We start from the raw sequence: 26,843 nt of genomic DNA, 5'->3' as shown, positions 1-26,843 counted from the left end.
ACGGCTTCAACCAGCCCAAAAAGCAAGCTGAACTGTGGCCTCTGCCAGCACCGAAACACAGCCAAGCAATAGGAGACACCAGCACACTTCCAGACTGCATGCACCCAGCATTCTGCATCCCTCTCAGTTCTATTTCTATCTCCCCTGTGCTCATCCTGCACCCCAGCTGCTCCCCTGGCCCTGCGAGCACGGGGGGCCTTGAAGCCTGATTGCAGCCTTGTTTCTGCAGCTGGTTGGTGGCACACACCTCACCCACACATGTACATCCCATGACCTCAAAGCACATTTTAAAAGCAATATTACAAAACAAACAACAACAAAAAAAACCCCATACTTTATTCTTCTCCCCATAGGTTTGGTAGTTAATGACCCATCAAACGCACCATCATAGCATATAAACTGTTGCCATAGTGCTGTACTGGCTCAAGTCTCTACAGTTGTAAGCTTCACATGACACTCCAACTTGCAAGATTACGATACAAAAAACATGTAAAGTTTCAAAACCACATTATTTGGGGGCAGAGATTTAGAACAGTTTGAAATATCAAGTCAAAACAGTGGAAGATACTCAAAATGAGACACATGTGGATTCATGCTAACAGAAGTGCAACATTCTCTTTAAGAACCAGGCATACCAAAACCCTTAAAACCACTTCCCCTGTTTTTCCCACCCAGAAATATGTTTGCATCCTACTCAACCAGTACTAAAGTCCAAACAAAGTCTGGAATTTGACTGAATTTATTTTAAGATTTAAGGGGGGAAGGAATGCATTGCACAGGAGTGTTGGTAATACCCAAATAGAAATAAGCCAACCCCATGAGGGCAAACTGCTAGATGGAACTTTTTGTTACCTACTGTGCTAAATTATTCAGCTCAACCCTTAGTTAAAAAAAAACAACAGTTAGTCAAAGCTAATTAAAAAGAAACTCATGCTCTTACTATGGGTTGTCCATTGGTTTTCCACTTAGGGGTGTAACGTGGTAGAACTATGTTTATGATGGATTAAAAGAAGCTTTGAAGTCTTTGCATACCCTGTGTGAACACAACAGCTCCCCGAAGGCAGCAGAGCACAGTCAGACAGACCCAGGCCCACCAGCACAAGCTGCTCCTCCTCACAGGCTGTCTGCCTGGCACACAGAAATGGGAATGCGTTTTCATAGCTACACAGAACTGTACCTGGGGGTGAGACTTCACTACTAGGAGCCAGTCTCTAAGCTGGCTCTTGGGATCTAAATCACACTTTTCTTTGGACAATAAATTTCAAGTTGCACTTACTGTCCTGTTTTTCAAAAAAGGAATGATGGACATAAAAAAAATAAACAAAAACTATTACCTAAATGCGTTAGTTTCAGCTGAAGCCATCTTCCATCAGAAACCATAGGATCTGATACGACAAAGTTCTCCCTAAGGATGTTTATGAACAGAGTAGCTCAGTGCTTTATATACTAGTACTGCTGTATTTTGTCTCGTATCAAAAAAGAAAACAACAAAAAAAGGTTTAACTGCACGTGCAGCCTCAACTCAAACCACTGCGATGAGCTTCACTGCTCACCCAGAGCCAGGCCCTCTTCCCTTGGGAAAAAAAAACACATGAAGAAAACACAAAATAAAACCAGAATGAAACGTCACCGCCGCCCCGCTTGTTCCACAGGAGCACGTCCCTCCTGGGCCCTCACTCCTTGCTGTCCTGCTCCTCTCCCTCCTGCGTGCCATCCTCGCTGGCCTCCTTCTCCTCCTTGCTGCGCTTGTTCTTCTTGTGCTTGTGGCGCCGATGGCTCTCCCCTTCCTCGCTCTCGTGCTGTTTGCTGGAGGGGGTGGAGAGAGGAGAGGAAAGGCCTCAGAGCCTGCAGCAGCACAGCTCTGCCACAGCCGAGACCAAACACACCAACTGTGCAGCACAGGCAGAGCACTGGACCCAGAGCAAGAGGAGGCAGAGCAGCAACGCGGGGCACTGCGCTGCCGTGGGAAGGTTTTCTGCTCGCTAGGGATGATCTGGCACTGTGTGCAGCTGCACCTGGGCTCCAGGCAGCTGTGGAATGCCCCACACTGCGGCAGCACCCCAGCTGGGCAGGCAGTGCACTGTTGGGAATGCTGTCAGGGTCACTGGGGTAGTGATCTATTTGTTTATAATAAACAATTACATATAGTCTGTGTCCATCCCACTCCTGAGGGAACTCTGATAGCCTTGCCATATCACCAGTTTTGATATAAAGCACTGAGGCTGCTGAGAAAAGGAAGAGTCCTAAATCTGAGAGATGCTGGGAAACTTCTGCTCTTCTGAACATGCTGGGGAAGCAAGAGGTGGGTCGATGCAGCTGAGAGACCCGGGTTTCCCAATGGGAGGGTAGGTTTGCTTTTGTTTTCTCACAAATGACCCAGCACTTCACCAGCTATGTGCTTTAAAGCTCCTCTATCTCCTCCACCAGAGCTGGTTTCCAGATGCATTGCTGGGGGCACTGACCCAGGATCCCTGGCACAGGGCAGCAACCCCAGCCCAAGTGGCTGATGGGGCGGTGCAGGGGACCTGTGAGCCCCACACTGCTCTTGCAGCACCTGGCAAGCCCTGCGTTCTCTCTCTGTGTTCTGTTACTGGCAGGTAACAATATGGCAGTGGTTTGTGCCACACTGGTGGTTTAACCACCTGCAAGTAATTTCCTTGATGCCCAGTAAACTGGAAACTACAGCAAAGCTCTTCTACCCACCCGCAAATGCCTTGACCAGGCCCAAAGCACAGCCAGGTGGCTCAGGAGGGTCTCTGATGGTACACTAGGAGTGGCCTCATACAGAAAGCATTCCTTCATTTGCTTTGGAAAAGATACTTTTCATTCTGCCACTTGAGCAACAGAGAGTGCATCTGTGTGTGGTCAGCAATCAGAGAAGTCACCTCATTTCCAACTGGTGGAGCAGCCCAGTTCTCCAAATCAAGCTCTCTGATTTGGACACCAATTTGGTGAATTCCAGTCTGAGTACAGGAAGCTGAGAAATAGCCTTTAAAGCTATTGGCCTGTTAGGCCAGTATCAGCTCAGCTTCCATTTGTTTTCTGTTTCATGTGGATTATGCTCTTAGCCTTTCTTTCCATCCTTTCGTTTCCAAACCTTCAGAAATCTGTCCCTTTTCGGAAACCTAAGGATGAGAACCTTAAGGACGAGAACAGCCTTTTGCCCGCAGTCACTATATAAGAGTTTTTCTGACACTACATTCAAGAAAGGGGAATTACTTACAGAGCTGTCATGAATTTCTTCCAAAAGAAAGAAAGCACCAAAAAAGAGGGAGCAAGTCTGCTCAAGTCATTACCAGGGCGTAAAGTGACACAGCAACTGAGATTGTCTCAGACTGGAGACCAGACCCGCTCTGCACAGGAACACACAATTCCGAAATCGGATGCTTTTCCCATGGATTTGCACTATGCATACGTCTGATCTCTGGGACTCACGCGGCTCTGATGCGGTATCTGGTGCAGGCCGACTTCTCCTTTCTGAGACAACGCTGCAGTCGTGTAGCACCGACATCCTGCCCTACTGCAAGCAGCAAGGCTGCTCCCTGCCCAGGCACATCTCAGGGCTGGAGCAGATCACAGGAAGCCGGCATGACCAAAATACACCCTCGGAACACTTGGCATTTTGTCCAGAGCGAAGGTGAGCTCCCACCGGCAGCCCAGTTCAGCCCCAGGGGCCCTTACCGCCTCGAGGACTTGTGCTTGCTGCTCTCCTCCTTGTCGCGGTGCCTGCGCTCCCGGTGTCGGTCCTCCCGCTCCCGGCTGCGGTCCCGGCTGCGCCGATAGTCCCGCTCAAAGTCGTAGCTGCGCTCCCGGCCGTAGTAGCGGTACCGCTCGTCCTCGCTGGGAACAGAGTGGGAAGTGAGGCGTGGATGTGATGCTCGTGGGCTCCACAGCCAGGAGATGTGCTCACAGGACTGAAGAACCCCTCCCCATCAAAGTTTGTCACTCCCTGCTACCAACAGGCAGAGGTACTCGTGGTGCTCCTGAAAGCCCGAGCTGCCTTGCTCCAAATCAATGGAAATGTATTACTTTGGTCATTCTGCCTCCCCAGGTGCTAGACTATCTCACTGCACTACCACTCCACAGTCTAACTCACAGGAAAGAATTACAAGTTAGGAGACTGTTTTCTTCCTCGTGACTTTAAAAACTCAGATTGCCCACACTGCAATTGTGAGAGACACTGACAGGCTCTTTCTGCCTGCACCCAGGCGTTCAAGGCACCTCATCCAACCTACACACAAGGGTGGGCACAATGTACCCAAACTCAGACTCATTCCACAGTCTCTTCTCTACTTTTGAAAGCTGATGTCTAGGGGGTTAATAGGAGCCGCTGTAGGAAACAACATTCAGCCTCAGAGTGAAATGAAGTCTGAAACAGCATTGTATGACTCATGGAAACAAGCCAGACAAATAAATGTGCATTATCAATCATCTGAGAGTGCTCTAAAGGATTCCATTGAGCATAGCCACTTGCCCTGCTTGGCAAGCATGATCCTGGAGGTCAGCGTGCTTGAAAGCACACAAAAATGCCAACGATATTCTCAGGACCTGGTTGTGGCAAGAACCCCTCAGGAAGTGCAGGAGCCTGGGCTTCTCGCACTGCAGTATGTTGGTCTTTGGCTCAGTTCTGCCTCAGTTTCTCCTGCAGTGCCCATAAACTTGAAAGAAAAAAGTCCAGGAAATTCTGCCCAGTTTACTCCATACAGGGGCCTGAGAGCTCCCAGAGCTGGCAGCACTGCCCTGCCAGAGTGCACATTCTGGTCACATTCCGAATGACTGATGGCACTTCCGACCCTGAAGACTGCATAACACTGATGCTCCCTGGGACAGAAGTACCACAGGCACCTGGAGCAGAGCACATAAGGAATGGGTTCAGGAGCAGTCACTGCAGCTGAGCCTTCACGAGACCTAGATCAACACTGGGAAGATGAAGCTCCCTCTCCCATATGCTCCCAGCACTGCTGCCACCTGCTCCCATCAGCTCTCAGCTAGATGACTGTTTCAGCACCACTCAGGAGCATCCAGGGTCTCCTGAAGGGTTCCTCTTTCCTGGCTGGCTCCTGGTGACTGGCACTCATGCCCTGAAGCCTCTGCAAGGACAGCTGAGCAAGGCACAGCTTTTATCTTTGATGTGACAGTTTCATTCACAAGACAAGAAGGGGCAGTTTTTATGGCTGCTGTTTCACACTGAGCTGTAAAACACTAAGTAAATAGACAGGGGCTATTCCATTCACTGGCCTCACATTACAAGTGGGAGAGCAAGCAGAACTGGTCCTGCTGGATTAAACAAAAAGAAAAGAGCCAGTGACACTGGCTCCTATTCACCCAAAGTCCGCTTTGCCAGAAAATGTAACTGGTCCAGGGCAATCCTCTCTGCACCCAGGACAGGCCGAGCCCGCACAGCTGGCTGCAGCAGGACCCCGCCGGCCCCAGCACTCACTTGTTGTACTCGCTGGTGGTGGGCGTGCGGTCCCTGTCCCGTTCCCGCTCCCGTTCCCGCTCCCGTTCGCGCCGTGAGCCCGAATACTCCCAGTGACTGCTGCCAGAGCCGCTCGCGCCTTTGTCCACCGTGGTCACCCAGGGCGTGTGGGACGTGGAGATGGGTGGGTAGCTGATGAAACCCGAGTCTGCAGCAAGAGAGCAGCAATCCTGTTTGCCTGGAGCAGTATCAGCATCCTTCCCACCCATCCATCCCTGCAGTTATGCCCAGCCAAACAGCTGGACCTAAAGGTGATGCCCCGCTCCTGCAAACAACAAAGGCCCAACTCCCCACAGTGCCCACATCTCCCTCTTCACCTTTATCAGTTTGCTAAGAACAAGTGAACACCTTTTCCCTGAGGAAGACACAATCAAGACCGCATATTTACTGGTGTTGCAAAACCACCCCTGTCCTTTATGCCACGGCTATGCAATGCCACAGCTCTCTGCTGGCCCTCCTATGCAGGAGGCACTATGGGGTCCCCACCAGAAAAATTTCCAGACATCCTGGCTTAGATGGCAAAGGGGCCTACAGAGCTGGGCATCCTCCTGCTGCCAAGTCAGCCAAAATCAGTCAGCCATTACAAGGCTCCACTTCTGGGGTGTAAGGTAGCAGCAGGGACAGCAGCTGTGACTTAAGGATGCCACCTGATATGCCCAGAGCCACCAGTAGGTTCCAACCCAGGCAGTGGCCTGCAGGACCTGCCCAGTTGGATCAGGTCATGGCTCCGTGACACTGGTCACTGACGAAAGGGGGGGAGGACGGAAGCACCGCATGCAGGTGCAACAGAAGAAAACCTAAAGTTCTGGCACTGCCTCTGCCACCAGAGAACCAAAGGAGTCAGATACCCGCATGTGCCTGCAGGCAAGGAACATGATAAAGTGTACAAAGAGGGCACTCGAAAGCTCATGGAGGAGATGTAAAGCTGATGGCTGTGCTTGTCCCTGAAGGGTGTGGGAAAAGGAAGAGCCAGTATGCATGCAAACAAGCATAAGAAAATGCTGATGAGGCACACAGGAAGATTCTCTGTAGCTAGATACCTACACTGAAAGCAGTGAGCTTAGGCTTAGGACTCAACTATGAAACTGTTTGTCACTGCTGCAGTATGGGCCACATTCATCTTTCTGAGCACCTTATGGAACAGTCATATCCAGTGTTTCCCACAGTCAAAGAAAGTGTGATGTCTGTAAGATTAAGAAAAGCCTGAACAACCAAACACCAAAAAGAAGAGATGCGAGCAGTCTGACTGTTCCTTGTCCTCAGTACTCACCTGCAGAGTTGTAGCCAAACGGAGGGGGCTGTCTGTTGTTGTAGCTGGCTGGCTGCCTTTGGAGACAGAGAATGGAATGCAGGTTACTCACTTCAGCAGCCCTTGGCTAAACCACCTGTAGGAATGTCTGTGCTGCACATTTAACCCACGTTTTATGAAGATATCCTCACAGGAAACCCCTGGTTCCAATGACTGTGTTTAACTTTGCATTGTAAATTCTTAGCAATGCCCACAGGAGCAGTTGCTTTGTCACACCTTTTGAAACTGTTTTACCTCAACTGCTTGCCTTGCTTTACCCCTCCCTGGTGTAACTGAGGCACGGAAGGCTTCCTGGGAAATAACCCATGCTTACAAAGCACCTGGAGACTCACAGGGAACCTGGATGAACATAGCACGCTATCAACTGCTCAGTATTAAAGTGCAACCCTAAAACTTACTCTTTCCTATGCCATTAGCACGACAAAACAAGGCAAACCAGTGCAATCAATCAGCACTTTGCAAACAGAATTCGATCTGGAATCTTCTCCCATCTCCCACCCCGGACAAAACCTAGCCTAGCAACCACTGGTGCTGACTTTAGGAGGACCCTGCATCACTCCTGCCTATGGAGAGTCCACCCCAGGCACAGCCTTACCCATCCAGCGTTGGGATGAGGAGAGCTGGTGGCGGGGCCAGAGGCGGCGGGAAGAGCCCTAAACACAGAATGGAAGTCATCACACAGAAACCACAGTCGTACTTGAGGGGAACAAGACTTCATTGCTGCTTACAGGTAAATGCAGTTAAAGTTTAAAATAAAATAAAATGTTTGAACAAAGGCCTGTTTGGAATGCAGTATTTTTCCTTCAGGGTTACATCTCCAACCAAAATTAAAACTAGCTGTGCTAGTTTTGTAGGGCTACTGAAAGAAAAATGAAGGAAGCGCTACCTTATATTTTGGCTTGTTCATCATAAATGTAAGATTAATTATGGCATAAACATTAATCTTTACAGTCCTGTGGAAGACAGAAAAGCATGGGTTTTGAGATGCAGATAAGTTGCAACTATGGTAAAGGTTTTATTGCTCCGCTGATTAAGGTGAGTAAAAGAAAGTTACAAGGAACTTGTCGTCCATCACTGTTCTTAAAGGAAGCCAATTTTCTGAGCACATATTCATATAACTAAAAACAATAAGAAGACATGGCACCAACAAGGCAGAGATCATAGGCTGAAAAAAAAAGGTCCGTTTCTAACAAAGGACCACAAGCCACTACCTTCAGAAAGGAGAATTCAGCAGTACACAACGGTGACCTGCAGAAGTGACATAAGCCTTTAAAGCTAAACTCTTCAGCCTTAACTAATGTGAAGTGAGAAGGACATGCCAATTGCTCCTAAGAGAACTTCTTCAATTTCTTTTCTAACTGCAAGCAACCATTATTTCCTATAGCAGTTACTGACATCCATTGGTTTGATTTTGCATAAAAATTCATCTGTTTACCATTTAACATCAAAAAAGAGCACACTGCTGATTGAAAAGATAGGAGCCATCTGCCCAACTGCAGCTGTTTGTGTTAAAGCCAGCAGCTCCAGGCTCCTCTTCAAGACCATGGAGATAGAGCCAGCTCAGCTGATGAAACCTGGGACAATTCATCACCTCCTGTAAGCATCTAAAGTAGGTCAGCAGAACCCCTCCCAAGAAGGGGGTCTCACTGCAACAGAACCTGCCTGAAGTCTCTAACTCACCCAGCGGAGACCTGTGCTGCAAACAAGTTGAAGGACAGTCTCACCCTTAGATGCTTGTTTTTTCTTTTCTTTAAAGAAAGATCTTCCAATAAAATACAATGCCCAGAGCATTTCAATCACATTTGCTCACTTGCTCAAGCCCAAGTACTTCAAAGTGCTACTGTTATGAACACCTAGCTATAATGGTGGTGGATCACCTTCATTACCATAATTACCAGGTAGTATTCTCCTTCATCTCCCTTTTCAACCTTGTTACCTGAATTGTAAGTTCCTTGTACCAGCCAGGTCATTTCTTCTACCTTACTCCTCCCAAACAACTTAAATCTAAATGCACTTGACTAGCACCTGACTGCTGCAGTGTCTAGAATCAAGACCAGCATTTGTATCCAGTTTCACTACAATAAAGCTTTCTAAATCCAAGTTTATTATGAGTACTTAAAGGTTTCTTTAAGTACTACAAGGAGAACCAGCTCTGCAGTATTAATGTACGCTGAGAGGAGTATGAAGAGTGATGTTTTAACAAACAGAAATTATCTGAGTCTCAGAGATAGCCCAGCTGGTAGAGGTTTTCTGCATTCCTATTTGGGAAGCTCTGGGCATACCATGAACACAAAAGCACAAACAAGAAAGCTGTGCAACAAGTTCAGCATGTCTGACACACAGTGAGGATAAGCACATTAGGTCCAAGAAAATGCTCTGAGTGCAGACCTGCAAGGAGATGCATCAACTGTGCAGTACAACACAGAGGCAGCGGCCTGACTGCACATTTGCGGTGGCCACCAGCCTTGGACTTGCAGATGTATGGCATCTGGTCAGAAATACTGCTACACGTTTTTTTTTCCCTGGACTAGGCAAAATGTATAGTAGAAAAAATAGTTACAATTAAAGGAAACTCAGTTTTGTGGTAGCTTTGAGCTAGCGAGGTTCACAGTTTATGCTAAAGATTGGCTGTTACATCTCTTTATTAGCATTCACTAGCTCTAAGGCACACTAGGATGCAAAGGGCTTCTGATGGAAATGGCATTTCTTTGGTACTTCTTGCATTCCTTCTGCTCAGTCTCACACCAAATTCCTATACAAATCATCAGTTTGTCACTCAAAGACCTGCTGTGTAAGATAAGAACTAAACTATTTCAAATCTAACTGGCCTTTGCTGGATTGTTCTTAAGAAAAGAAAGTCAGAAAGACAGAAAGAATTAAGAACCCTTACTAATTGTTAATAAGCAGCTAGAGTTCAGTGCTGCACTGGAGTTTATTAACCTTAGATTAGTTGTGCTCTAAAATGGGGCCGGTGTCATCCTCTTTCAAGTTACTTAATCCAAATGCTCAATAGGGCCATCTGTGCATGCTGTTGTTATGAGACAAGTTAACACCTACCTGGAATTGGACCGGGTGGTGGCAGACCTACAGAAACAAACACACAACGAAAACAGATGAGGACAAAAGGAAAAGCACATCATCCTCTGCACCTCAACCTAAAGCTTTTGAATAAAGTTTCACACATTTGAACAATCAAGCCAGTGGAAAAAAAAAGCGCTCTTAAACAGTAACTGGCTTACAAAGAATTGTTTTCCCAAATTATGATGTTTACCTTTGTATCATAATATTAAATTCTGCTGCCTTCTCATACTACATCATTCTTGAAGCACCTGCAGCAAGTCAGAACCAAGCAGGTGCTGTACTAAACAGCCTGATGATCTGACACAGGTCAGCAATTCTTGTTCTATTCTTCTTCCACTGTTAATCAGAAACCCATTTCCCAACATTTAGCAATAAAGCAAAGGATCCACAACACCTAAAGACCCTTTCATCGAAACAAAACCTCGAGTTTTTTCTTCATGGAACAGACCTATTTTAAAAATATTTAAGGACAAATGTTGAAATGGTTGAAGGAGACGTTGAACAACGATTGGTTAAGCCTAAGTACCTGCTGTCTGACCACACGCAGCAATTACTGACCAAACTGACCTCTGATTTGCCCAGCCTGGGATGCCCCAGCCTGCAGCACGGGCTGCCTGCTCTGCTCAGCACCCACCTGGAGGGTGCAGTGGCGGTGGCACAGATGTGACAGGAGGAGGGGGATGCAGGAAATGCGGTGGCGGCGGTCCGGCAAGTGGGGGAGGCGGAGGACCGGCTGGGGGAGCAAAGGGCTGCTGCTGGGGGGGCTGCTGCGGCTGCGCCGGCTGCTGGGGCTGCTGCGGGGGCTGGGGCTTGCTTCCATGATCCCCGAGAACCTTGGGAGGGAGAGGAAAAGGAAAACTGTTTTTAGTCTTATTCATTCCTGCAGAAAGGACCTCAATGCAGCAGCATAAAGGAAGCGTATCACCAAAACGGGCTCTGAGACACCTGAAAAGATTAGGCTGTGCTGGGCCTGGGCACAGCACCCTTTGGGGAGGAAGAAAGTTATCAAAGCAAACAATATTCTTACAAACACACTTTCTCTTAAGCAGAATAGCAGCAAGACCAGATTCAAGCAGGATGCAGAGCTGTGCAAGACAGCTGAACATTTCGGTGTTACAAACACCGTCTGCTCCACTGCTGAGAGGCTGAATTCAGCCTCCAATAGAATTGTCACCTGCAGAGGCTTCCAATAAAAACCAGCCACCCTCAAGGGTGACGCTGCTCTGCTTTCTATTTGTCATCTTTTAGCCTTTTTTAAATCCAGTTCGTCTTTCACAAAGACAAAAAGAGGCCAATTCTGCTCTAGATTGTGACCATGTAGGCCAGAGGATTCACATCTCCAACAAAAGTAGGTTAAACACACACTACTGCTGAAGGAATTATCAATATGCAGGGAGACCAGAATGACTTGGAAATACAGGGTATCAAAGCTTCTAAGTGGGAGGAAAAACAACCACGACCCAGCAAATCTTCTCTTAACAAATTCTTTTTTTGGCCTCAGTTGGTAAAAGCTGGAAACTGACCACTAAAGAGTAAACAGGCATGTAAAAACACAAACCAAAAATTGTGCCCAGAAAGGGTAAAGTTGTCCTTTTGTTTTGTGAATTAACGGTGGTTAGTAAGAGAAAGGTAGTAGGAGATGAGTTCTTGCCATGTAAGTCTACCAGAAATTGATGGACATAGATCTGAACTGGATCCAGTTTGAAGCTGCAGGCTATGCAGGCCATGTCCTGTGATGCTTAGTCTAAATGTTACTTTGAAGAAATGCAAGCCCTACACAGGAGTTCTCCACTACAAGACTGGAAATTCCAACCTAACAGTACAGAGGAAGGGAATAATCCACATAGGAGCCCCCCAACTCAGCAATCTGAGAATACCTTCAAGAGCCAATGACAAAGGGAAACTGAGCATTCCCACCCAGATGGGAAGGCTGGTGTTTGACAGGACAATCTCCAGCTCCTAGCAAGGAGCTTTTAGCACAGAAGTTAATTCAACCTGCAAAAGAGAGTGATGCATACACACACTTTAGGAGGAGTGATACACTGCTCACTACTCTGTAGATGGGAACAGTTATACGGCAAGTCAGGAAAGCACAGACTTTCATCTGGGTTCACAGAGAATGCAGTAAAAATCAGAAAATTCTTTAAGACAGCTCAAAACATTTACCTGGATGGGATTTTCTTCAGAGGCATGCTTATCACGTCGTCTTCCTTCCACTCTCCTAATTGTGCCAGCCTGGCCGCCGATCACATCAATTGTCCCACCCAGCTTCCTGGTACAAAGCAGATGCATCTTTTTAGGCTCAAAGACATTAAAAGGAGCAGTTCCCCCCCTGCCCCCCCCCCCCCCCAGCAGATACACCTCTCTCATGCACAGCAACATAAAGCAAAATGGCTAAGTCCTTTCTCTTCCAGGAAGGACACAACTCTGCAGGCAGCACTAGCAGGTTAAGAGGCAAATGAGATGGGAGATGAATGAGATGGCATTTTTTCACATTTGGACAATTTGAGCTCTGCCTATAGGGATGAATTAGGTCTCTCTGAACACTCAGAAAGAAAGAACCACCACATAAGGGTAAAAAATCGTGGATTTTAGACACAGCTTCAGAACTAAATCCTTTGCCATCTCCCTGGATTTGAGTAATAATTCCAGGATCATGCTGAATGAAAAAGAATATTTAATCAAGAGAAGCCTTTAGCATGATCAGTCTGGACAGAAACTAAGAGAAGTGTAATCTTCCAACCAAAACTACTTACAAATGAGACTGTTAGATACTTTCCATCCCACCTCCCAACACTCTACTCCGTCAGTCAAAGAAGTTTTGCCATTGTCTTCAGCAAAATCAACACTAAGCCAATGAACAAAAGCATACTCATGTAGCCCAGACACAGTGCTGTCTGTGTGTTAGTGAAGCCAGTCACTGCATTCTGCTTTGTTCTTCTACGTCATACCCACATCGTGCTCAGGGCAAAACCATTTGTATAGGAGCTTATTGTAACATCATTACAAGTTTGAGAGAGAGTGGGGCATCCTCATCCTATAATCACAAAGCAATAGATTTCTGTAAATTTGGCCTTAGACATGTTTTCCAGCAGTTATAGAAAAAAACATGGCAACTTTTCCCACTTCAGCAGAATTTTCTAACTCTGCAGGCAGTTTAAACAGGGTGAACAAAAACCATGTCAGCTAGCTGGTAAGACAAAAAATTTCCTCAGTGAAACCTGCTTACTTTGTCTAAGCAAAAAAAAAAGAAATCTCAGTGGTAATCCCAGGATTTTGGAGATGTTGTGATGCATCCTGTGAGGACATTCCTCCTGGTCCTGAACAAAAGCTCCATTAACCTGTATCAGTATTTTCAGAATGGACAAAACTGCAGCATCATTAAAACAGCACCAGCTTCTCTTACAGGGCTGTAGATTTTTCAAAGTTTAGGAGGAATGCATAACATGTGGAAAAAGCAGGACCAATCTGATGACACTATGAACAGTGACAGAAATGCTACCACATGCAAACACTGCTCACGTGCAAACAGACCAAGAAGTGTTTTATAAGCTTATACTTGAAGTATTTGATTGATTCTTTCTCAGACAAAGCTTTATTTGGAAAAAGGAAAGCTGGGATGTAAGACTGATTCCTGCAAGATAGAACTCCAAGTCCCTGACCTTTCCAGTTCCTTACAGCTTTATTTTTCTGAAGCTTTTGATTAAAAAACCCTACTACCTCATGAAGTCAAAGCAATTTTCCCCACAGTGGCTGTCAATCAAAATAACTCAATTGTTTTGCTTAGTCCAGCCTTGTGGATTCTCTTGTGGCAGGAAGATACAAATTAGTGCTCATCTACCAGCGTAGCACACATGTTCAGAAACCAATAGCTCCTCTCATCAGTTGCCAAAAATGTAATTCATCCTCATTTAAAGGCAAAGATTAACATCAAGGGAATGAGAATAAGCCAAGTAAGCATAAGCCATCAGCAAGGTGTGCTCTCAAAGCTGAGGGATTTGCCTTGTTTTTCCCACTCCCAGAACCATTCCCCTTTGGCCAGAATGCAGGAACCCATAAATGAGGAGGCAGGGGCTGCACAACCCTAAGCAAAGCACTGCTGCAGACGACAATAGGGAATGAATGACCAAAGTAGCTTCCTGCCAAATGAAATCTTCCTTCAGTTTCCAGTTTGAGGAGATTCAGATATAGCCCAGGTGTACCTTAACTATGTCAGAGTGCACACAAGCTTTATATCTGCATCATCTCTTACCTATTGGGAGGAGGCCCAGCTTTCATGCGCCCTCCGACAAGAGCCAAGAAGTCTGTTTTGAATTCTGTTTTGATGATATTGTTTTCCACTTCTTTTTCAGCATTTCCTGTTCTTCCTTGCTGGACCTAAGGAAGGCAATACGTAACACACAAGTTTAATGCATATACTTATAAATCACTGACGCATCAGAGATAAGACTCCACTGTAAGTCTCCACTGAGAAACAATCACAGTGCTCCTGCAAACAACCTATTCTACAGTCAAGGAGGCTGACATTTCTGTAAACTAGTTGGCTACTCCAAACTGGTGTCCACATTTTTCCCCATTAGGAGTCCAAAAGTTTAATAATCTCACATTCAGTTTCATGTAGCCCTCAAAACAAAACTGAAGACAGTAATATTTGCTCTTGACTCACTGGTTCGAGTTCAGATTAACAGCTGTCAGCCACCTAATGAAATTCTACAAAGGTTCATATCCAAAGCAATCACTAAAAACAAAATGCAGCTACACAACTGCAACAAGAACAAGCAGCAACCTTAACAGCCACCGATACCCAGCTGCACTCAGATCAATCCTGAAATCAGTAGTTCTATCAATCATACTCCTATCCACAGGATCTACTAATCAGACACCCCAAAACCTGGACAACCTCAAAATCAACCAGACACTCACTCAGGTCTTGCTGCTCGAGCGGTTCAAACTTGCCAGGCTGCCATAGAATCATAGAATCACAAGGTTGGAAACAACCTATAAGACCACCTACTCCAACCATCACCTCATCACCATTGCCACCACAAGCACTAAACCACATCATGCAGCACCTCGTCCAGACGCCTCTTGAACACTGCCAGGCGACTCCACCACCTCCCTGGGCAGCCATTCCAGTGCCTGACCACTCTCTGAGAGAAGAAGTTCTTCCTTATGTCCAACCTAAACCTCCTCTGATACAATTTGCGGCCATTGCGCCGTGTCCTGCTCGTTGCCTGGGAGAAGAGGCCAAATCCCTTTTCACCACAACCTCCCTTCAGGAGGTTGTAGAGTGCAGTGAGGTCTGCCCTGAGCCTCCTCTTCTCCAGAATGAACAATCTCAGCTCCCTCAGCCACTCCTCATAAGGTTTGTGCTCCAGACCCCTCACCAGTTTTGTTGCCCTTCCCTGGACACGCTCCAGGACCTCAACATCTTTCCTGTAGTGAGGGGCTCGAAACTGAACACAGCACTCGAGGTGTGGCCTCACCAGTGCTGAGTACAGGGGGATGCCAGAGCTGTTTGTTCCACAGAGACAAGATTTTTAGCAGCGAGATTTAATTTTTGAAGGCATTTTTCTATTTCTCATCACTGCAAGGAATAGGGAACAGCTCAGAAGTAAGTGACCACGTACCCTTATACTATCATCTCCATGACTACAAAAAACAAGTCCTAGTTTTACTGCTCACACACGCAAGGATTACACGACACCTACTGTGATTTTATTTTCAGTGCTGATGGGAGGAGCAGGATCCAGCCCAAGCTGAAGCCGTCGCTGCTTTTCACAATAAGCTTTCCACGTCTCTTCATTGAATCCATAATTAAAGTAATCAGAAAGATCAGCACCTGATAAAGAGAGTAGAGGTTAACACTGGGATTCTGGTAGGCCTGCATTCTCCAACTGTCCTCCAACAGCTTAAACAAAGTTAAGAGAACAGCTCATTTCATCCTGTCAGAAATCTGTCCTGTGCCACAGCTAAGACTGCTGCAACTGGACTGGGAGGGGGACTGCAGCCTAACCAGCAATGGGACTGCTTGGGAAGTACAGTATGTATGCAGGCTATAAAAAGAGATGCTTCCAAACAGTCATTCAGCAACTGGATTTTTTTTTTCAGACTGATTTCCCACAGCTGTTCAAAAGAGCTGAGAACTGGGGAAAGCACCACCAGTAAACAGAGTGGTGCCATAGAACCTTTTGTTAGCAAAGCTCAGGCAGCATCACAGCCTTCGCTCTTCTGAGCAGAAACTGTGGGGCTCAGCCATTTGATGAAACAGCACTAAAGTTTTCTTTTCTTTTTTTATTGATACGACTCATATTACATTATTACATCTTAGACACGATCCTAACTGTGGTCATCCAGGATGTTATCTTACTTTGATATTCACTCTTCTGTAAAATGTTCAATTTTCACATGAACACTTCTGAGTAAGAGAGAAGGCCTCAAACTGCAGAGATTGAATGCAGGTGCACAGCGACAAATGCAGCAGCTCTGCAAGGCACACCTGGCATCAGGAAGCATCTTAGGGCATCCTGCACCTTGCTAAGCATCCCTTACAAGCCCTTGCAAGGGCAATCCCAGCCAGACAGTTCCAAAGCAAGCAGCAGATACACAAGGACTTGTCAGGCTAAGCTTGGATCTACAAAGCGAGGTTTAAGTTCATCTCCAAGGTAAGCCACTCCTCCTGCTGTACCTCCCAAATACACAGATGTCAGCAAGGCAGATTCAGAAACATTCACTTATCTCTTTGATTGGCCTATATTTCAGCCTTCTATTATTTTTTCCACACTGTATTTCTTCATCCTCTCTCTCAAACAGATACCAACCAGCTGAACAATTACCTGTAAAGGACATAAACCTGAAAGGCTGCTGAGTAAGCTACCTGCTTGCCATCTCAAATTAACTTATGGGCCACACCTCTGCAGACACCTTCCTTCTCTATTCATACTCCAATGCTGTTTCTCAGAGCTAGTCGGCACTGTTTTGGTTTAGGGATGTCAGCACGACCAGGCTGATCTCCATGCACTGACTCTGAACTTCACTTGTTTTCCTTTCAACTTCTTCTCTTCCCAGCCCTCTCATTCTCACACCACAATCAATTGGAACACTCCTATATATGAAAAGCTACAATTTTTATACTATTATTAATCACAGGGTGCTTAGTGCTGGTTTGATACCACAATACATCAACAGTTATTTGCACTGCTATACTCTGATGCCCTTCATTTCATGCAGACAAGAAATATCAAGAATATGCCACAGATAACCTTACAGAAGTACTACTTCTAAGCACACTAAAACTTCTGAAAGATGGATAATATACAGGGCCTACTGGGACAATAATTATTTCTGAAAAGAGACAAATGGACTTCACACTTCAGCTAATATTTTGTTAAATATTTTATCACATTAGCACAGCAAATACTTGGATCTCTTTGGCTTTTCCATTTACTTCTGTTTTTTCTGTCTTAATTTGATACAAGAGTTCATTTGTAGTATCTCACAGCTGTGGCTTCCAAGGAGAAATTTCCCTAATAAAAATGATGAAGACAGAAGAGGCTGTGCATATACAAAGATCTGCTGTGCACAGTTGTGCCTACGTAACACGGTCTTGAAGCAGTAAGTGGGGACTTCCTCAGCCATACACCTAGGGGCAGAACCTGGCTAAGAATCAGGCAATGCTGTTTTTCTAAAAGAAAAATCCCACCCTATCAGAGTAGGAAGCATTTTGCTCTCCTTTAGTCAACTATCTGCGGCAGCAGAATTTAAGAAAAAAATGCTTTCCTGTTAGAATACGTTGCAACATGGCAATTCTCACCACCACTGCCCTGAAGAGGGGATATTTCAGCCAGGGCCCACATGGGAAAGCTGCACGGGGTGGCTGGGAGCACGGCCACCCCAAGATGGAAGTGAGCTGCGGCACACGAAGAGCAGAGCATGTGTCACCTCTGCTAAACAACTGTACTGTACTGCTCTCAGTGCAACGTTTACTAACTAGTGAATTAACTGTGTTTTTAAGAATATTCCCTTTAGGAATATTATATAAATAGAGTAAGTGCAACCCAATTATAGGTAAAAGCATGGTTTGAACAATCAAAACATTGTAAACTAGTTGTCTAGAAGCACACCAGAGGCTGAGCAAAGTAAGTTCTTCGGGCATCCCCCTGCCATGGCAGCAATAAAAGGACAGGAAGTACACGTGAAATAAAAAAGACAACTGCAAAAAATATTTACCACAAGAAACTGTGAGGCCCCACCTGGTTTCCTCCATGGTTTGTCTTCAAACGAATCTAAATCCACTTCTATAACAGGCAATCCGTTTATATTCCCTGCGGCATCTAAATCAATACCTTTGGGCTGCAACTTGGCTTTGGAGAAAGAGAAAATGTTACTACCTTTAATGCAATGCCTTTAATCCACTAATTTGCAGAGCAAATTGCTCCAGTTAAAAAAGTGCTACTCTGAATTCAGTGCTGGCTTTACAGCACAGAGGAAACCACAATCAGCTTCTAAATAAAAAAATAGCTTAGTTACTCTGTAAATTGCCAGAGCACACTGCAGTCGCAGTTGAACAGCAGAGAAGCAAATTCAACACAGACTGATATTGGAGTGAATGATTACAGCATGCATGAAATTCATCCCAAACAAAGAAAAGAACTTTTCTCCCCAGGCAAAACACTAACTTCTCCCTCCCCAAACACGCAGTTTTTGTTAAAACAAAAGACTTTTTCAGGATTTATTTTGAACAGACAATGTACTGACCGGAACCAGAAAAACCTCACTGGGTACAGAACCCCCAAAGGAAATTTGTGCTCATCTTCTCAATCACAGGGTAAGTTGTTGTTCGCATACAGAAATTACTGAAGCACGCAAAGGCCATGAAAACACAGCCTCACATATGAGGAAGGACAGAATACAAGTCTCAGTATACTACATACATTACAGTGAACGGTGAAGAAAAATTGATCTGCAGAAGTATGTGCAGATAATACTCTAGGCCAGACTTTTTTTCTTTATTTCTCCATTTATTGTTCTGACTTTAAATCAAATTCATTAACTTATTTTCCTCCAGAAAGAGAAGATTTGCAGCTGCTTTACCTGCCTTTGCCAGAAAAGTGAAATATTACAAAATGTGAAGGATGAAAGTAACAGCAATACCTGAAGCTGATGCTCCATAGCCTCTACCCGTTTTTAAGTTCAGATTCATAGGAGTTCCCCTATATGGAAAAGAATGACTAGATTGGTTGGTATTCAGACAAATTATTTGGAATTTTTCTACAAAAAGTACAGTCAAACCCTGACATCCTTCACAAGACACTTAGCTCGCTTTGGTTTACTCACACCTCTCTACAATTGTTAATCCAAGCTGGAGCACCTTAGAAGTGAAATTCACTTAGCACAGTTTTCCCTAACCCTGTGGAAACACAGGAAACAATCTGGCCAACTGGCCAGCAACATTAATATGAGGGAGCTGTCTTAATGGAGAACACGAAGGTATTTCAAAGAGTTCTTGGTGGCTAGAAGAATGGGTATGATTACTTAAATGGAACTGAACAACACGGAAATTAAAGCTGCACCTGTATCACACACTGAGGAGAGAGGCAAAGAAGGATCAGATTTCTAAAAGGATGTCTACAAAATCTAGTGAGCTGCTGACAGAAAGAATGGAGCACTGCTTTGCAAAGCAATCCCCCAGACTCAAACTACCTCTGTGACTGGAGATGTAAAAAACACATGAAGTAAAAAAATTAGAATGTGCTACAAAGTACGTGCAAGTTATTTCCTTCAGAGGAAGGCTGATAAAAGCAAAAATACTCATTATTATTTTTATTAAGCCAATTCAGGTATTATTTTAATTCAGTGACACTACTTCCTAGCTCACAATCAGCCTCACTGTGAATCACAAGAAACCAGACAGCTGAAACTAGTCAGCTCACAGCTTTTGTAAATTCTTAACAATACAGATTTTTCTTCTTGAAGCTTTCACAGATGATGAATTAAATGCAGCTTCCCAACTTCTGTTTTACTCAATCAAGCAATAATAAATATTTGGTTAATTTTCCAGCAGCAGATCCATGAAACATCATACCTATTTTAACAATGGATTTCAACAAGGAATTCCATTCCTGCTTTCTGGCCATTGCTCCCATGTCTCCCAGAATGCAGACCAACCCTTATCCCTGCTTCCAATCCCAGTTAATGCACCAGCTCCACCTCAGATCAAACCCTGTCATCACCCAGCAGTACATACATGTACGATGGTGCTCCAGTTTTAATATTGCCAATAGTAACTTTCACGTCGTCATCATCGCTGTCACTATCACTGTCTTCTTCATCATCTTCTCCACTTGGAAGGGCCTTACAAAAATAAAACACACAGGAGTTTACTAACACATAAAATTGAGAAGTTCCTCTGGACAGTAATTCTAATCTTATCAATCTTGTATGAGGAAGGACTGTTATAAAGAATGACCTGATATAAAGATAATGTGTTCTATTGCACTGCAAAGCTGTACAAAGTTGCCCATGGAGACAAAAAAAAAAACCACCATGGATGCCTTCAACACAGACAGAGGCCCGTGAAGAAGCTGCTGTGTCCTTTGAAAAAAATGACTCTAGACAAGAATCAAAGCAAGACTTCTCAAGGTGGGACTGATTGATCCCAGTTCAAAGAATTGGGACACATTTCTCAGATCCAACTCTTCCACTGTCTTTGAGACAGGTGGGAGAGCCTGACATTCCTTTACTGCTCCACAGTCATGGTATAAAATCACAAATAAAGTCACCAAAATATTCACCAGCCTTCTCGTAAGGCCCTTGAAATAAATATTCTCTCATACCACAGTCTTCACAGCAGGAAGCTGCTGAACAGTTCTCTTTAGCTCATTTCTCACAATGAGTTTGTTAACTTCACACATTCATTCTGCAGTTGCTGATTTGCCTTCGGTGCAGCATCCACGGTGATCAAGAACACATCTCTGCTGCTCATGTACAAGAGAGCAGGAAACCTCTAAGATATTCAGCAGGTGCAGCTTTAAAAGATGCATGAGCTGAATTAACACTTCACCACTACAAAACGGCACGGGGAAGCTGCTCCCAGTGCTCCCTCCCTTTCCACAGCAAGCAGGTTTGACAGAACTCTCCAGGAACACTATTAACATACCACAGTGACAGCAAATAACCTCACTGAAAAGACTGGAGGACAGAAAGGGCAGAAGCAAGCCTCTTCCCATCACTCAGCATTGAGATCAGGTCTGCGGAAGAATCAAAAAGAGACCCCCAGCAATCTCAGCGCTTTGGGCCTTCTACTGCAGCATTCCCTGTATTTTACTGATCCCCAAATAACATTACAATGGCAATACCGTGCTTTTCCTTTCAGTCTGTGGCTTCAGAGGCCTTCCCTCACCATCTCAGTGGGCATAAGCAATGTTCAGACCACAGCTCAATCCCCCCTACACAAGACCAAGATGAGAATCCTGTTGCTGTCACCAGCAACAGGACTCCACAATAGTACAAATGTATCTGAGAGCAGGACCAGCACCTTCACAAACAGATCGTTTTATATATGAACATTTACGAGCACAAAACCAGATATGTCTACCAGTTGCAGTGGAACACATACATGCTGTGACACCTCTCTGTCTTCACTGCCGACGGGCCGGTTCTCCTGAGGAGCATCTTGCAGAGGATGAGAAGATTCTGCATGTCTAGTAAATGCAACAGGCAAAAATAAGTAAAAATCCAACCCAGAGGTTCACCTACAAACGTCTCTAAAGCATTTGCCCAGGTGACTTTCATACACAGGTTCTATTCATGAAGTGCACTTTTGCTGCTGGCAGTTACCTCAGATGTGGGACAAATTGTTAACCATCCTTGCTTGGCTTTGCCTTTCTTGGGAAGAGCAAGGTTAGAGATTCCAAAGAACACCTGACAGACAGCAAAGCCAAGCATCACTCAGCTGTTTATGCTTGTGGCTGCTGCAACAGCTTTCAGTTTTGGTTTGACACAATCACCGCTGATAGAAAAAAACCATAATTCAACATCCTCAGAATAACAAAAGTTATCTTGTCCTGTAGACTGCTAATAATATGTGTATATAGTAAACAACAGGGACGTTTAACCAGTAGAAATCAAGGAGAAAGTGATTTTAGTCTTCCCACAAATTGCTTACATTAAACTTTAACTACTTATTGATGAAGAAGAGACAGAGAAGTATCTACCCCATCTTACCGTTCATTACAGATTAGTCCTAATGCGACAATGGTCAGTTTCAGATTTATCTCCCATGAAACAGTTGGTACATTGCTAACATTGCCTACTGCATTCACCAAGCAAGGAAGTCAAACTGGCACACATAAGCTAGAAAAGAGTATACTGAGTGTTACAGATCTGGCAGGTAAAGAGAGGCCATTCTTCTCTAATGGCACAGTTAAAAACCCAGCAGAACTTCAAAACAATTTTGGCTTTAATAACACACTGCTGGAGTAGCCCAAGCCAGTTTTGCCACCAGTACTTGGTGGGGAAAAAAAAACCAACAACTCTGCAATTAATTTAAAACATCACATCTGATAATAAACACACACAAAGTTATCTTCAAAAAGAAACACACGTAACACCCAACAGAATCCAAACACTGGTCAGATTAAAACCACTGAGAAGGCTGCACAAAAGGACACACCAAACAGATAAGCCACAGATCATAATAACACAACTCAGCAGCTAGGGAGGAAAAAGAACAACAAAATCAGACAGGAATAATTTGAGCAATCACTGAAGCTCTCATCTTGCAAAATCCCCCCATATACAGAGAACTTCAGTCAAGACCAAAGAGATGGACACTTCAGCAGCTGAAGTGATGTTTGTGAGGTGATGGCTGAAGACACTTTGTTATACAAATTAGCAGAGGTGTCTAAGTGAAAAATCAGCCTCTGGAAGTACATCAAAGTCACAGACGTGGCCTGTTACATGAGGACCAGAAGATGCATCACTACAGCAAACTTCACAGATGACTCCAAAAACCTTCACAGAGGTTTGCCATATCCAGGCAACCTGTAACATTGATCTCAATCCTGCAGCTTTCTTAAGAATCAAAGATGGCCAAATAAAGTAAGAGTGACAAGTATTACCTCCAGCTTTCAGTCACATGAAGTATCTGTGGGTGCACATTAAAATGTATGAACTGGAGTTCAAATAAACACTTGCTAAGTAACAGTCAATCCCTAAGCTGTCTGCTCTGTGGGAATGAACCACCTGTCAGGACCACAGCCATCACGTGCAGGCAAAGAAATGTTCTATTTCCCTGGAAAGCCAAAGTAGCCCCACACACTGTGTGCGGATGGTGCAGCATCCTGCACAGACTGCAGGCATCCAACATGTCCCTTATGCTAGGAAATGACAGCAGGCCCTGTGTCCTGCACCATGCTTTGTGGATAGAGGCAAACATTACAGCCAAGCCAGCACCACATCCCTGGGTAACTGCTAACAGAGGCCACAAAGAGACAACGTCACAGAACGCACCACAGCTCTGAATTCAGGAGGATACTCACTGTCAATAAGGATGCTGTCACACATATCACAGCTAAAACTTCTGTTTTGTTGTTTTGTTTTGGTCAGTTTGTCCTATTCCCTAGGCACAGGGCATGTACTGCAGCAGTAGGATAGTATATATGTAGTAGGTGATATTAACAATCACCAAAGTACCAGATTCCAGATCTACAATGACTTTAGGGAACAGTGAATGCAACCAAGAATGTGTGATGGCTCTGAACACAGCACAGCTTAGTGAGCTCTGGAGCCTTCTGACACCATCGTGCATATAAAATGGCAATAGAGAGCAACTGCTGAGAAAAAGTCCTGCTGGTGCAGAACACACTGTGCAACTGTGGAGGAGTTACTGTCAAGAGCAGGCAATGATTTCATGCACAAAAATCAATACTGATCACTGGGTTGCTTCCACAGCTTTCGCTTGACAGTCTTACCTGAACCACATAGTTCACAAATCACACAAAAAATTTCTGACTTGATCATATTAGGTTTTAACTTAGGCTCAAGGATTTTAGCTTTTCCAGGCTATATGCCACAGTATTAACACCAGACCAACATCAAATCATACCCCCAGGCCATTTTATTTTCCCTGGATATTAAACTGGAGAATACACCCGATTTAAAATTTATTTGAGGGGAAAAAAAGGAAGAAAGAGTTTTAAATTGAATGGGCCAACTGACCCAGTTCACCTTACGCACATACAAACACTGTGGGCCCAGTCTGACGGCAGCAGCCCCGTGTGATGGGGAGGGTGGGAGGCACCCGGCAGCAGCACTGGTCCATGGCATTCCTCAGGCTGCGCTCAGCACACCTTGACCACTGCAGCACAGTCTTAGAATGAACAAACAGCCTCCGACTTACCCAGAAGTTGGTCCGTCTTCTTGCTTACCAGTGGTGTCATCTGGAAAAATGGTAACAATGAAATTATTCAAGTGAAGGCACAGCAGACAGATTTAAGTACAAAATGTGCACAGCGAGAGAAATGCCCAGTTGTGACATGGCAAACGTAACCTCAGGGCAGCCTAAATTTCAACTAGAAATGATAGAAACAAGAAAACAACCCACAACCGACCAAAACACGCCCAACAGCAGCCGCCTGCAGAAGGCTCCCAGCAGGCACAGACTTCAACACCCGCACCCACAGGGCAGAACAGCCGCCTCAAGGCACACGCTACGTGGGGAGCCGGCGGCAGCCGCGGGGCTCCGTGCGGCTCCAACACATCTGTGGAGCCGTGCGGCCGGGAGACGTGAGAGGACGGCGGGGGCTCAAGGAATCCCGGCTCGGCCTGAGCCGGACCAACACCGGAGACGCCGGGCCCCGTCCCCATCCCCGGCACACAGCCGCACCCCGGCCCCGCTCCCCCAGCCCGTCCCCCGGCCCCACGCCCAGCCCACGCCGGCCCGTACCGCCGTACAGCCAGTGCTCCTCATCCTCCTCCGCCTCCAGTGGCGCCCCGCCCGACACGGCCCCGGCCGCCGGCGGCTCCAGCTCGGTGGCCATGGCCGAGAGGAGGAGGAGGAGGAGAAGCGGCGTCCGCGGCCTCCCGGGCCCCGCTCGGCTCCCGCCGCGGCCTGAGGCGAGGCGCGCGCCCGCAGCGCTCGGCACGGGGCGGGGAGGGCCGCAGCCGCCGGGCCGGGCCGCGCCGAGGACGCCCGGCTAGCGAGCCGCCATCGCTCTTTCTTTGCCTCCCGCGGGAGGTGGGGACAGGGACAGGACGGGACGGGACAGGACCGGACCCCCGGCGGGAGCGGAGGCGGCCCCGAACCCCAGCGCCACCCGCTCCCGCCGCCACAAAGGCGCCGCGCAGCGGGACGGACAGCACGCATGCGCCGGTGCGGGAGCGCATGCGCCGAGGAGGCCGGGGGAGCGGCCGAGCCGCGGCTTCGCGCCTCGCCGGGCCCAGCTGAGGGCGGGGCGGTGCCGATTTCTGCTCTCGGGCGGGAAGAACGCGAGCAGGCGGCAAGCGTCGGGGCTGACGGCCGCCCGGGCTGCGAGCGAACAAGCAAGCGAGCCGCCTTCGGCAGTCGCGGTTGCGGTAACGGTTCAGTCCTTCGCAGAGGCATCCGCGCGGCCCGGCCGTATCTCCGTGTGAATGACGGCAGCGCCTTCGGGGCGGGATCTGTGAGCCGCTGCAGGCGGTGCGGAGCAAGGGGCCCGCTGCAGCGCTACGGAACGGCGGCCGGAACGGAGCTCGCCCCGCTCTGCGCTGAGGAAGGCGGGAAGCTGCCTGAGAAGCGTTCTTTGCCATGGAGAGGTGGAAGCGACTAAAGAGAAAGGCGCGGATTTGTACGCGGATTGGCTACGAAGCAGAAATACAATACGGCCATTACGGAGACAAATGGGATCCTTTAATGAGTCGCGTTATTCTAACGAAGACGGAACCATCTGCGTCGTTGTACCTGGTGTAATGCTAGAGATGAGCTGCCCTTATCACCAATCCCAGCTTGTTTCTACTTACCCGTATTGAAGGAAAATTAATTCAAACGCAGTACGAGCAAACATAAAGCAAACAGGGTGATCCGAAAAATTTGCTTGTGAGAGAAGGATAATATTTAGTCTAGCAAATGAAGATTTAAATCTATAAAATTTAAATCTATAAAAACTAAATCTCAGCTGGAACACTTTAACTGCATATGATACAATACTTACAGCAATGCTGATACAAAAGATGTATAAAATTATCAATATGTTGGCACATATGTTTTGGCAAGCTTCATTACTGAAAAGTCCAAGAGTAGAATAAGGGGCAAAATCCCAAATGTTCTTAAAGTGGACCTTTGCAGTAGCCTAGGCAATCACATCTCATGACCCTTCATGGATTAATATCGCAGCTCAGCCAAACGTTCCTATATGTGGCATAATAACAAAGGAACATTCTCTACGTTTCTCAAATAATCAGCAGCAGCAGTTGCATGCCTAAACAGCACGTCAACCCAGGTGCTTGTCCAAAACAACTGAGGACATCAGTTTTCAACAAAAAATACTGCACGTGCCTATTTTGGGAATGTGATGTTTGCCCCCCAGGGATGAACCCAAGGCTTTAATTTTAAGCCTTGCTTTCACAGCTACAAAGTTACCCTGCTAACACACACAAAAGGCTGCATTGTCCTCTGGTCACAGTGCACTACACGAGCCAATGATTTATTTCATGAACACATTATCCATGCTCAGGTTAGGCTCCCTCTGCAGGGCTACCGCAATAAAATAGGAAAACCTCTGCTCTTCTCCACTCTCAGAACTCTGCATCACTGCACTCCAGTAATGACAGAGCATCTGTGATGACAAGTAAGGCTGCAGCAAAATTCCACAAAAACTCCTGGTTAAAGAGGGTCTGCGCACCAGCTGAGATAGGTTACATGGAAGGCTAAATGTGATGTTCATTCTAGAATTTTGTTTTTGGGAAAGCCTTGCTAAGTTTTCCAAGAGTTGTCCT

The 26,843-nt window shown here is 46.1% G+C and overlaps 1 protein-coding gene across 1 annotated transcript; it reads right to left on the bottom strand.

Moving 5' to 3' along the window:
• Window positions 1–321: 321 nt before the first annotated feature.
• On the bottom strand, window positions 322–25,238 carry LOC125699948 (pre-mRNA 3'-end-processing factor FIP1-like). Its single transcript, XM_048960022.1, has 16 exons — window positions 24,817–25,238; window positions 24,271–24,310; window positions 21,487–21,571; window positions 20,116–20,222; window positions 19,023–19,081; window positions 18,122–18,232; window positions 15,581–15,711; window positions 14,122–14,246; window positions 12,036–12,141; window positions 10,504–10,702; window positions 9,846–9,872; window positions 7,384–7,441; window positions 6,750–6,805; window positions 5,441–5,627; window positions 3,682–3,840; window positions 322–1,806 (listed from the first exon to the last, which is right to left on the bottom strand). The coding sequence occupies exons 1-16, from the start codon at window positions 24,908–24,910 to the stop codon at window positions 1,674–1,676; spliced, it is 1,677 nt and encodes a 558-aa protein (XP_048815979.1). The 5' UTR covers window positions 24,911–25,238; the 3' UTR covers window positions 322–1,673.
• Between the last annotated feature and the right edge of the window lie 1,605 nt (window positions 25,239–26,843).

Source organism: Lagopus muta, chromosome 13, assembly GCF_023343835.1.
Source record: "Lagopus muta isolate bLagMut1 chromosome 13, bLagMut1 primary, whole genome shotgun sequence".
Taxonomy (NCBI): Eukaryota; Metazoa; Chordata; class Aves; order Galliformes; family Phasianidae; genus Lagopus; species Lagopus muta.
The sequence above is the reverse complement of the archived record's forward strand: the minus strand, read 5'-3'. Positions and strand labels throughout refer to the sequence as shown.